This window comes from Tursiops truncatus, chromosome 9 (assembly GCF_011762595.2).
Source record: "Tursiops truncatus isolate mTurTru1 chromosome 9, mTurTru1.mat.Y, whole genome shotgun sequence".
Lineage (NCBI taxonomy): Eukaryota > Metazoa > Chordata > Mammalia > Artiodactyla > Delphinidae > Tursiops > Tursiops truncatus.
In genome coordinates this window covers 1,944,267-1,957,857 of record NC_047042.1, presented here as the reverse complement: position 1 = coordinate 1,957,857, position 13,591 = coordinate 1,944,267, and the positions used below count along the sequence as shown (strand labels likewise).

General features: G+C 42.2%; 1 protein-coding gene across 3 annotated transcripts in view; it reads right to left on the bottom strand.

Moving 5' to 3' along the window:
* Positions 1 to 13,591, bottom strand: part of VWC2 (von Willebrand factor C domain containing 2) — a 117,425-nt gene that overhangs the window by 65,221 nt on the left and 38,613 nt on the right. Inside the window, exon 3 of one of the 3 annotated variants that reach the window (XM_073809480.1) lies at positions 5,386 to 5,470. The exons of the other annotated variants lie outside the window; for them this stretch is intronic. Within the exon in view, the coding sequence (XP_073665581.1) occupies positions 5,400 to 5,470 (71 nt within the window). The 3' untranslated portion in view covers positions 5,386 to 5,399. The remainder of the gene's footprint in view (positions 1 to 5,385; positions 5,471 to 13,591) is intronic. 3 annotated transcript variants of the gene reach the window in all.

Here is a 13,591-nt window from a genome sequence, read left to right as displayed (position 1 = left end):
TGGCAGGCACGTTGCAAATCACTGGAGAGAAGTGAAATGACCCCTGGGAACATCTCGTTGTCGAGAAGCAATGGAACTTGACAATGTTGAGTTTCATCTGAAGGTCAAGAAATCTTCCCACCCTCCTGTGTTCTAGTAAACAGCAGATTGCAAAGCAGCTCTTCCCCATGTGACTTCCCCATGAGTTTCATCTGTGAGATGAACCTCACAGATGCCTGCTTGTTTACCCAGGAAAAGGCCAGACCCAGACCCTCCCATTCACGCCTCATAAACGATTAGCTGAACTGTTTTATCCCCAGGGATCAAGCAGAACAAAATGCATGTTAACCTCTCTCCCAGCCCCTGACATCATATTACATCTTCTAATTTGATTTTCGGATGGTGAGAAAATGACCCAGAAATAAATAATATATAAAATGATAATTTTCATATTAACTAAAAATTCTAAGAATAGAGCCACAAAGAATCTAGGTGCATACGCTGAACTAACCATTTATATTTTATTGTGAGGACACCATGATCAATTAAAAATCATGGTTATGTGATCTTTGGTCAAATTATTAAAACACACACATTCATACAAATGAAGGATAATAAAATCCAAAAAGAAGCCTTTCCATGAAATCTCTTGAAAATAGTTTCTTACTCCCGAACCATCTCTCAATTCCTGATGGAAGAGCTGAATATCAACGATTGATAATTTTTTACCTTTCAGCCTGAGCAGCAGATAGCCCACCCTGCCACCCCTAGGAGAGGCTGGCCTCAGGTAGAATGTTCTCTGACCTTCTATCCATCATCCCCCTTTCATCTCCCCCCCCACCCCGACACACACACACTCAGCTCTCTCCACCTTGATCTCTCCTCTCTATCACAGCAAACCTACTTGGCCAGGCTGGGGACACATGCAGGTGTTATGGGCACAGTGTTCTTGCCTGTGGCAATGGTTCCTTTCCCCCCTTGCAATAATCCTTCAGAGTAAACGTCTCTCCTTACTAAGTTGGGAATTTTTTGATAGTCTGTTGCCTTGTTGAAGAATAGGATGGTATTTGTCCTTGCCCTACTCAGGACTTCCTCACTGTCACAAAGGCATAGCCACCCAGTTATCACCCATCCCCTCCAGTGCGCGAGGTCACAGCCTCTGCGGCATCCCCCTCAGTGGGGAGCAGCCCCCATTATGAGAAGCTTCTCTTTACACTGAGACAAAATCTGCCACCTGTTTATTCTGCACACGCAGGCCCTCAGAAGCTAAGCAAAATAAATCTGGTCCCTTTCCCAGGAAATAAGTACTCAGTTATTACATTTCTCCCATGAAACCTCAACATCTTCTTTTCTCCAGGTTAAATAATTACACTAAAGACATACAACGTTTGTCGTATTGGCCCTAAATCCTGCTGTCTACAGCATGGAATGATCTTCTTCATGGTTGCCACTAAAAAAAAAAATTAAAAATTAAGCTATCAACAATCTAAAGCACAGGATGTGATTTCACAAAAAGAACATCCACATCAAAATAAATGAGAATGACCCCAAAGACCGACAAGAAATTAGAAAATCAAAACCACCCACGACAAGCAGGTTTGATGGGACAACGGAAGAAGAGAGGGCAGCAGGGGACAGGGACCCTCCACTCAGGAGCCAGAGCAGCTTCTCGAAGCAAAAGAATGGTGAGTCCCTGGAAAAAGCAGACAAGCATATGCTATTGCACCGGACCTGCTAAAGCAGTGAATTCCAGGGGACTCGGGGATTAATAAACTTTCTATGAGGTGAAAAATACTGAAGAGGGAGAAATAATGAAAGCGTGAGGTCAGATAAACACCAGCTCAGGAAAACTATCAACAGACATGAATCACAGTAATAACGAGGTGAACTCACACTTTTGAAATCGCATCCAGGAAACCCCACCTGGGATGAAATCAAGACACCAGAGAAATCAGAGCATCCTCACAGCACAGAGCCCCCGGCACCCCGCGGAGGAGAGACTCTGAAGGAAACTGCTTCTCTTCTGTTCCAGGACTCCTACTTGCAAGGATATTTTTTAAACTTTAAAGAAAAAAAATGAAGATCCTCCAGCGTGCCAGGACAAAAAGGAGGAGAAAGCCTCAGGTTTCTTCCTGGAGACTTTGAAAAAGGGGAAAGCTTCAGAAGAAAGGGGAGTCCCCTGAAAATATGCATCCCACGATGCTGTTCCTTTGAAGGAAGGAGAAAAATGTCTCGGTCGCTGGAGGACACGAGAATAATCTGTAAACACACTCCCAAGATTGTAAAAAAATCATTACAAGCAGCAATAGAGACCTGAGAGCAGCTTAACTAGAGAGAATAACACTAACCCAATGGACAGCGGGTGAGATTCACAGGAGCCACTAGGACGCTCTGCTTTCAGTTCGGGTATCCAAAGTCTCAAGACGTGACCGTCTCCACCCTCGGGAGAAGCAGCTGGGGAAACTATGAAACCTAGTTTGCTGTGGTTGTCGTTTGTCTAACATGCTCATCCTTAGAGAGCTGAGGACCCAGAAGGACCCAAGTGGACTAAGTCCAGAAAGGGGTGAGCCTGCGTCTAGACAAGTGCCTTTATGGCAGCAGAATGCCTGGCGAGGAGAAGGCAGTGAACATGGTCACCAACTTGAATGACTGTGAGTGGACCGGCTGATGCTTAGACCCCAGGAGAACACCGGCCTTGGAGGCCAGCAGAGCAGAGAAACTCCCAAAGCCAGGGAGCCAGGACCACAGCCGGGAGCAACCCCCAGAGCGACTCAACATTTCAGAAAGCTGGCCACTGAAGGTTAAGACTCAACAAAAAGGGCTTCCCTGGTGGCGCAGTGGTTGAGAGCCCGCCTGCTGATGCAGGGGACACGGGTTCGTGCCCCGGTCCGGGAGGATCCCACATGCCATGGAGCAGCTGGGCCTGTGAGCCATGGCCGCTGAGCCTGAGTGTCCGGAGCCTGTGCTCCACAACGGAAGAGGCCACAACAGTGAGAGGTCCGCGTACCACAAAAAAAAAAAAAAAAGACTCAACAAAAAAATATCAAGTCAAACTGTGTTCAAATCCCAAGCCCTGCTAGTGGGAAAGTCCGTATCCCACTCTGAAAAATTCCGAAGCTGGTTGGGAACTGAACCCACCTGGGTGACAGCAGGGCCAGGACACACTAGGAGGGACCACCACCTGCCCACCAGATGGGCTACATTTAGAAAGTCACAAGATCAAGTACTGGTGTAGGGGTTAGCCCCCGAGGCTCTCTTAAATTGTTGAGAGAAGTGAAAAATGGCACAATCTCTTCTTATAACTTTAAACACAAACCTAACCCACGACCCTCTTGTTATTTACCTAAGAGTCGTGTTGGAGGTGCATGTCCATGACAAGACTGGCATGGAAATATCCATGGTACTGTGCTCAGTACAGCCCAAATGGGAGGAACCCAGATGTCCATCAGATTGTAGGATATTCGTACAACAGATACTACTCTGCAAGAAAAGGGAGCCAAAATACAAATAAGCACAGCACCATGAAGGAATCTAAAAATATTATGTTGAGCGGAAGAAACTAGACACAAAATTTCTCTTCACTTATGTGAAGTCTAGAAACACACAGAAATCATCTATAGAGATAGAAACCAGAAAATATATTTCTCTGGTGAGTGGATGGGGGGAAATAAAAGGTAATAGACATGAAGGAATTTTCCAGGCTGATGGTTAGGTGGATGGACATAATTATCAAAACTTAGACTGGATGATTAAGATCTGTGCATTGCATTGTACCTAAATTATGCCTCACTAAAAGAACATAGAAGCAAACAAAGTTCATTCTGGACACATATTCGCAGAAAATTCTGGGGAAAGTGTTGCATTTCTTGATGGAAAACTGAAGGACTAAGATGTGGGGAGCTGCCCAGAGGGCCTGTCCCCACCACAGAAGTCTCCTGGGAGGATGGTGGGGTACCTGGGCCATTACCTGCAGAGACCACAGATAGTTCCTTGTACAAAGCGGACCTCCTAAATGTGGTTAGTCTTAAAAATAGGATGTGATGGTAACAATGGTAACAATGGCAGAAAATAACGAATGCAACTTCTCTGAACACCATAAATCTTAGCAAATACATTTAGTCACATACAATTGCCTCTTGTCTCATACAAAGAAAAGAGGGTACTGTTCCAATGGGTAATAAATACAGAAACAAAAAGAGACTACAAAGGCCAGCAACAATGCTGAACATACGGGAAAATGGGTTCAGTATTAATAAAACACTCAAATGGGCTAGACTATTCCACAAAAAAGAAGATACTCCTGCATTTAAGGTGAACAAAACAAATTAAAGCTGGTTAAAACAACTTTGCTGAGTATATAAAAAAAACAAAATCAAAATACATATTTTAAAGTTCTAGAATGGACAAAGCTTCATTCTATTGGCATAAGTATAAAAGCTTCAGAGTTGACCACCAAAACCCAAGAATATTAAAAGCGCCATAAAATCTAAACAAAGAAAAATGCAAGCCCTCCTCAAAAATACAATTGCAAGCCGAGATATCTAATTGTGTTATCAGAGTGTGCAAACGCCAGGCTAAGCAAAAAATAATAAGAATATCTGAAAATTTAATAAACATATGAAAACCTGTGAAGGTAATAAGGACAAGATGCCACTGATGTGTAAGTAAATACAAGACAAACACCAAATAATTGTGGATAAACTAGTTTTTTCTGACTGGCTGAAGACGAAAATTTTACCTAAGAAAATATACTGAATTCACGTAATAACAGACTTACCGTAAGGCCAATAGTACATAGTACTTGCTGAAGAAAACCACACATGTATATTTATAGAACTGCCAGACTCCGTTAAAGAACCTAAGCCAGCTTTTGTGATAATGTTTTTCCAACTTTCAATTAAATACTTCAGTCTGTCGATCCAGATGCCTAAGAAATCTACTAAAGACCTTTTAAATGTAACTACTGAAAACTTCCCACCAGTCTCATAGTGTATAAAAACTTTAATAATAAAAAATATCACGGGTTTTGACACGTAGTATTTATTTCCACTCATCTCTAAACAGTGTATAATTTCAGTATGATTTCTTCTTCAAGCTAAAAATAACTGAGAGGAGGATTTTTCTTTGTTTCATTGGAATTTCCTAGGCCATACGTGCGTATACTCCCAGACACAGACTGCGGCTTGTTGGTCCGCATGTCCTACCCTTAGAAGCACACCTGGTTTAGTCCTCAACTGAAAATCACTGACTATAAGTTTTACCTTTTTAAGTCCATCAATAATTCATTTGGGGCCTAGTAGATGATCAATTTTTTAAATGTTCTAAGATGTTTAGCAATTTATTTTCATTTTTGACTCTCAGATTTTGTGAGAATACAGAGGACAGCTTGTTAAAGAATTCTCATACCTTCATCCTGAAAACTAAAAGCAGAAGATTTTGGTCATGGTGGTGGTACAGTTGAAAAATCCTCTACAGATGAAAATGATGAAAACTGGAAGAAAAGAATAACAATTAGAAGGCACTGGAAAGTCACCAAGAGCAGACAAAAGCCTGAGAGACTTTGCTCTGAACAGACACTGAGAACAAAGGGTAAGAATCATGAGTTTGTGTCTTTTTGCCGATGGTGATCCCAACACCCACTTGCTACTCCAGTCACAGAAAAATCAGTGTTACTGCCTCCAGGACAGAGTCAGGGAAAGCTGGAAATTGAGGGGGGAAGTCCTTGCAGTGAAAGAGCCTCACAAGGTGAGGTGCAAAAGCTGAGCACAAAGTCTACTTGACTCCTGGCCGAGCAGTAAGCAAGCATCTGCGGCGGAGAGTCCGACAGGCCGGCCAGAAGGAGGTGTGTGAGAGGGGAGTGCATCCCAAAGGACAGAGCCCTGCGCAATGTCTGTGGATACGCTGCACGCATCTCCCAACGCGCGTGCGGCTTGTGCAGAAGTAGGCTGAAGCCTTCCTGGCTGGAGGCGTCCGAAGACACAGGTGTGATGGGCAGAGAAGTGGGGAGTGGGGAGAGAAACCTGAAGCAGGGAACAGACAGGCTGGGCCTGAGCACCAGCAGGGACAGAACAAGTGCGGGGCCTCCAGATGGCACAGGGAGACCCCAGGACATCGGGCTTGGGGACAAGCAGCCAAGGCACGAAGGCCTGGGGCAGAGCCCCTGCCCTGGCAGGAGAGAGCCACAGGTGCAGTGTGAGTCCAGGAAAGCCAGTGCCCACGGGGCAGGGCGCCAGTGATCCTCAGACAAACAACAGGTCCAGAGGAGCTGCAGCATCCTATCTACACCGTATAGTATTTTTTTTTTTTTTTTGCGGTATGCGGGCCTCTCACTGCTGTGGCCTCTCCCGTTGCGGAGCACAGGCTCCGGATGCGCAGGCTCAGCGGCCATGGCTCACGGGCCCAGCCACTCCACGGCATGTGGGATCTTCCTGGACCGGAGCACGAACCCGCGTCCCCTGCATCGGCAGGCGGACTCTCAACCACTGCGCCACTGGGGAAGCCCCAGTTCTTTTCTTTTTTGTTTTGTTTTGTTTTGTTTTTTTGTGGTACGTGGGCCTCTCACTGCTGTGGCCTCTCCCGTTGCAGAGCACAGGCTCCGGACGCGCAGGCTCAGCGGCCATGGCTCACGGGCCCAGCCGCTCCGCGGCATGTGGGATCTTCCTGGACCGGGGCACGAACCCGTGTCCCCTGCATCGGCAGGCGGACTCTCAACCATTGCGCCACCAGGGAAGCCCTCTTTTTTTTTTTTAATTGAAGTATAGTTGATTTACAATGTGTTAATTTCTGCTGTACAGCAAAGTGACTCAGTTATACATATATATATATATATATTCTTTTTCATATTCTTTTCCATTATAGTTTATCACATGATATTGAATGTAGTTCTCCTTGCTCTCCAGTGGGACCTTGTTGTTTATCCATTCTCTCCCTATATATAGTTTTTAAACCAAAATGAGAAGCTATAAAAGAAACAACCGCAAATATGTCTACCCCAAGTTGAAGGAAAAAGGCTGCAGAAACTGACTCTGACAGGGTCTAGATGCCGGATTTGCAGACAAAGACATCAAAGCAGGTATTAAAATATGCAGAAAGAATTTTTTTCAATGTGGTCTTAATGAGTCAATGGGTAAACATATAGAATCAAAACTGAGCAATGAGAACTGTAAAAGTACTTCTGTAACATTTCTGGAGCTGAAAGCACAATAACTGAAATGAAAAAAAAAACTCGCCAGACGAGCTCAACAGCAGATTGGAGAAGGCAGAAGAAAGAGTCGGTGAACCTGCAGGTGTAGCAATAGAAATTATCTAAGTGAAAAACAGAAAGGAAAAAGGTGAAGGAAAAATGAACAGACCCTCAAAGCCTGTGGGACAATTTAAGAAGTTTTCACTTGTGTACTTGGAGTCCAGGAAGGATAGAAGAGAGAAAAAGAAGCACAAAAAATAACTGAAGAAATAAAGGTTGAAAATCTCACAAAGTTGCTGAATTTAGCAAGGTGGTAAGACAATGATTGATAAACAAAAATAAAATGTATTTATACATGGAAGCAGCAAGCAACTGGAAAATAAACTGTAGTAACACTGCTATTTAATATTAGGAAAAACAATATGAAGAATTGAATTAACAAAAGTAGTACAAGACCTATACAATAAAAACTATAAAACATCACTGAGAGAAATTAAAGAAGACCTAACAAAATGGAGAGAGATGCTATGTTCATGGACTGGAAGACTTAATCTAGTTAAGATGTCTATTCTCCAATATTGATCTATAAACTCAATGCAATCTCAATCGAAATCCAAACAGTCTTTTTGTAGAAACTGAAAGCTGATTTAAAGTTTTTATGACAATGCAAAGTCCAAAGCAATCTATAAAAAAAGATTTAAATAATTCTACAGTAATCCAGAGTCTGACACTGGCATAAGGATAAGTGTGCAGATCAATGGAACAAAACGGATGGTCCAGAAATAGGCCAAACTTATAGGTGAACTGATTTTTGACAAAAATGTCACAATAATTCAATGGAGAAAAGATAATCTTTTCAACAAATGGTGCCGGGACAACTTGATATCAATTTGGGGAAAAAACAGACATTACCCCTTGCCTCTCACCATCTACCCAACGTATGTATTACAGACAATGAGTCTGAGACCTGAAATCACAAAACTTCTTAAAAGCAATACAAGAGGAACTTTTGTAACCTGAGTTAGTCAAATGTGCCATTGATAGAATACAAAAAAATATAACCCACAAAAGGAAGATTGATAGAGTAGCCGCCACTAAAACGAAATACTCTGCTGTTTGAAAGATGCCATTAAGAGAATGAAATTGTAATCCACAGACTGAGGGAAAATATTCACTATATATCAAAAAATTTGTATTAACCTCTTCAAGTCAATAATAAGGATCAAATAACTCAACAAAACTTGAGCCAAAGATTTGAAAAGGCACTTCACGAAATAAGCTGTGCAAATGGTCACCGGCCACGTGCAAAGATGTTCAGTGGTCATAAGGTAAAAGCAAATTTACGTCTACTAGAACTAGCAGAATTTCTAAAAGTAAACACTGTCAAACCAAGTGTCCTCAAGGATATGGAGTAACTGTGTCACGAGTGCTGTGCTGATCCTGTTTTGAAATCAGGGCTGAAATCTCTCAAGTCCACTCCATGGGCAGTTACTAAGCTCCCATCCCAACTTCTTCCTTTCTCAGGCTCTGACACTCCTGAGTTAGAAAACACACACCCCACCTACAGAGGTCCCGACACCTCCCACGTAGGAATGGCCTCCTTTTACTAGAGACCATGGACTTATTCAAAATACCGCAAATCCCCAGAAAGCTCAAGTAGCCCCACCTGCCCACTGCAGGCCACCCCCACGTACAAGGTGCCCTGGAGGGCTCCAGGTTGCTGTCATCCTGACCCTGCAGGTATCCCCTTTGGAGCTGGAAGTAACAGAGTTCTGCCTTTCATCACCCAAATGCCTTCTGTTCAAAGAACCCGGTATCATTTAATTATGAGACAAACTGGAGCCCCCATCCTAAAGAGAATGTAAAATGGGAAACGGCTGGGCAGTTTCTGGCAAAGCTAAACATACACACACACTCACACTTAGCAGTTTCCATTCCTAGGAATCTACCCAAGATATCTCATTTCTGCACAAGAGCTTATATGTGAACGCTCAGAGCAGTGCTATCGATATTTGTCAGAAACTAAAAACAACTCAAATGTCCATCAAGCAGTAAATGGATTACTTGTGGTATACTCATAAATGGAATGCAATAAAAATGTGGTTTATCCATACAATGGAATATAATAAGATGTGATGTATCCCTACAAAGGAATATAATAAGATGTGGTGAACCCCTCCGATGGAATAGAGTACGATGCGGCATATCCATACAATGGAATATAATAGAATGTGGTGTGTCCACACAATGGAACGCTACCCAACAAGGAAAGGATGTGACGGATACATGCAACAACAGTGTTGACGAATCTCAAAAACACAGCAGATGGAAGAAGCCAGACACAGGCTCATCTCTCTGATTCCAGGTGTATGAAATTCCATACAAAGCAAGTTACAAACACTATCATGACAGAAAACATGTCAGCAGTTGCTTGGGAACAGGGTGTATGGGTTGGGGATTTGGGGAGGGATAACTGAGAATTGTACCACACAGTCAAAACGGGGCTTTTTGTTATATGTAACTTAAAAATGCTAAAAAAACCTAAAAAACACTAAAACTAAAGTAAAAACACTACATAATTTATACACGATAAAACAAAACTGATTGAACGATGAAGAAAAATCTGTACAAACAAACTTGTTAAACTCGCCCTTATCTTCCTAGTTACTCCATCATTTACCTATCCTTCGTCCCAAACTCCTTGTCAACACTTCACTAATTTATGGTTTATTTGCCTAAAGGTAGAAACGACTCCTGCTCTGGTCGATTCTTCAGATCTTCATTCTCTTGTGAAGGCTCCCACATACATGTAAAATTTTAATAAAGTCTGTATGCTTTTCTCCTGTTAATCTGTCTTTGTCAGTTTTCTTTTCAGACCCAGCCACAGACCCTAAGAGGGTCAAGAAAACTTTTTCCTTTTGGTATATTTCATAAAATCCGTTCCGTTTCTTAACTATATAATCGCATTTTTGAGAGCTTTTTTATTTTCCCCAATAGTCTTGTCCTTTTAAATGTTTCATTAAATCATCTGCATTTTTTTCAGGTCACACTTTATGGTTTTATACATCTGGAATTATTGGCGCATTAAACTGACTCCTCTGAAGAGTATATTTTTAATGAAGAAAATGCTCTCTCTCTACAGATGCTGAGATGCTGGGTAAACTTAGAGAAAATCTGTTAAATGGAAAACATCCTCCTTTTTAATCACTTACTTTCATGGATATGCCAAATATTTTCACAGGTACTATCTTTATAGCACTGTATAGGAACTTGCCTTAATAAATAGGTTTGAAGACAAAAGCACCAAATAATTCATCTCTGATTTTTTTGAGCGGTCACTGAGTTCAAATGTTGGAAAAATCAAGGGCCTTCTCAGCACAAAATATCTAGAGATCCAATTAAACATATAAGCTCAATCAAAACATTCTACCTACAAGCTGATACAGCCCAAAACACAGCAAGAAAATTTGAAAATTAAACCTTAAATACACATGGAGGTCCCACTGTGTCATCCCCTCAGGTGTTCTGGAGATACCTCCGCACTGTCTGGTTCACAGGTTTTGTTGCAACAGTGGTAACCTTCTCAAACTTCAAAAGCAGAAGATTTTTTTATCTATTTGTTGAATACTGATTAAGGATCTCCAGTTGATTTTGAAAGAAACATGCAGCCAAAATACAGAGAATTCATCTACAGAAATAAGTCAAAAAATGTTGCAAAGCACTTAGACTGACTTCACTGTAGTTCTTCCAAGGTTCAACCATTTCTAAAGAAAAAATCTAACTGGCAAAAGAGGCACTAGCCAAGCTGAGATTTTTTTTTTTTTTTACTCACAAAAAGACATGCTTAGAAAACTATTTAATACTTTTGACAATTATAGCTTCTACAGTTATTTCTAGGATATCAATTTGTTTGGACACAATTATGAATAATATGTGTACCCCAGTCAACTTCAAATGCATTTCTACCCTACTGGTTCCTTAAGTTAGGTAGGTCATGTTTTTATAATGACGCTTTGCTCTGCTAAAAATGTATTCACAGTAGCAGTCAAAAATAATTTTACTTTCAACATCGAATTTTGAAAATGCACCTAAGACAGAATTAGCAATAGCATTAGGTGTTTTGCATTTGATTTTGATTGATTTCAATTTCCAAAGGCTTTGCTTTGATTCCAGAAACTGAATTTAAAAACAAAGACAACTGACTTTGTTTGTGAAAGTAGCTGAATTGATTTTCTATCTAAAGCACACGGAAAACTGATGCAACACTGACATTAAGTTTTTACTGTTTTTCTACTGCTATTGGAGCCAACATATTAACAGCTATGTTTTACTTTCTGTACAAATACAAAAAACCCACAGATACAAAAAACCCTGCAATTGAAAAGGAGCAAAGTTAATCTAGAGTAAGTGGTTCTCAGTGAGACTCCATGGCTCAGATGGTGACAGGTAAGTCACGCTTTCTGCTGTCATGCCTGTTAAATCATTGTCTTTATTATTTTTTTAATTAAATTTATTTATTTATGGCTGCGTTTGGGTCTTCGTTGCTGTGCGCGGGCTTTCTCTAGTTGTGGCAAGTGGGGCTACTCTTCTCTGCAGTGTGCAGGCTTCTCATTGCGGTGGCTTCTCTTGTTGTGGAGCACGGGCTGTAGGTGTGTGGGCTTCAACCGTTGTGGCTCGCGGGCTCTAGAGCGCAGGCTCAGTACTTGTGGTGCACGGGCTTAGTTGCTCCGCGGCATGTGGGATCTTCCCGAACCAGGGCTCAAACCTGTGTCCCCTGCATAGGCAGGTGGACTCTTAACCCATTGCAGCAGCAGGGAAGTCCCTAAATCATTGTCTTTAGACCGTCTTCTTAAAATGACTACCAACTTATGAACTACAAGCTGATACTTCTTAAACAGATGGATGTTTTCTAGTTTATTCCTAACTGCTTAGTGAATTCACTACAGCTCTCTAAAATGACTAGACAAAGTTTGTGCAAATTACTGGCTCATCTTCAATAGCTTTGAGAAACAGAAAATCAATACTAAAGGTCTGTTAAATGTTCACTTTCTTCCTAATTTCATTCCTTTAAAAAAAATTTTTTTTGAGCTCGTTGCTAGGGAAATCATTATTTGCCAAACAGTAAAGCATTATTCAGACTTCCATGTGGGGTGGGGGCATGGGGGGCACACAGCTCAGCTTCTCATCCCTGTCCAATCACCTTTTCAGGGACTCCTGTCCCGCCAGAGTGCTGCTTCCTTGGGGTAGGACTGTCCATTTTCACCTTTTTGGTAATTTCACAAAGGATTTTGACAGTTTGGGGGTTTTGCCTGTTGAGTGAGGTGCTGTAAATCACTGTAAGTTTAATGGCAGGGAAGAACAGCCAGTTTCAGCTTTCCTCTGGATTCCCGGTATAGGCACTTAAACAGATTAACATGCCATCAGAACACAGAGCAAAAATCAGATTCTTGTCTGTTTGATTCGAATTTGTGAACAAAACGTTACTAGTGAAGCATCTTACCGGCAGGTGAAAGACTTTTTGCAGGCGCTGGATTTCATTTTTATTGTTTTTTAAAAATAAATTTACATTCTCTCCAAATGTCCTCTAAAATAAGACCAGACTGGATGAAAATAGCTTTCTTTAAAACAAATATCCTTTTATTCCCCCCCCTGCTTATAAAATCTTAATGAATGAGCCCTTCCTGGAGGCTTTTCATTACTCACAGGGCCAGAGGGAACAGTTTCACATCTTCATTATTCCGATGCTGTATTTTACATAATGAACAGCAGGCTGCCTTGGTGATCATTGTTTCTTGAAGCCTGGGGTTTGAAGTGGTTGATGTGAGATGTTCCTGGCACTCAGAAATGGGTCAGAGCCCGAAGAGGCAGTGGGGTCGAGGGTCAGGAAGGTATTTACAAGAGCTGAAACGACAAAATTTGCTTCCAGGGTTTGGGGGGAGCTTGGTATGGTCAGTCTCTCAAAGTAAAGGCAGGGAGCTCGGTCTTTTTAGAAGGGATTAAGACTTTGGAAACATGTAAAGAAACAATATAGTTGACAGTTTATTCTAAACAGCCAAGAATGGAGGATGAAATGAGCAAGTCCTGTGCCCTGGCCTTGGGGGCCGTCCACGGCTGCACAGGAAAAAGCTGGCCAACACGGAATCACTCCTGGGGGTGGCGAACACAAAGGTCCGGGGGCCGCAGTGTTTCCTGTGATAGGAAGGTGAGGAACACGTGTAACATGGGACACAGACATCAGCACTGGCCCTTGGAAACAGGTAGAGTTGTTGGTTCCAGAGGCTTCTGATGCCTTCCAGGTGGAGGGAGCAACTGCAGAGAAGCAGGCGAAGTGTGGCCACAGCTCTGGGCAGGTTCAGCCCAGGAAGGCTCGTGGCGGGGAGGCGGGGGCCCTGTGGGCAAGCTGGGCGGCTATGGGTGTGTTGGGCCTGT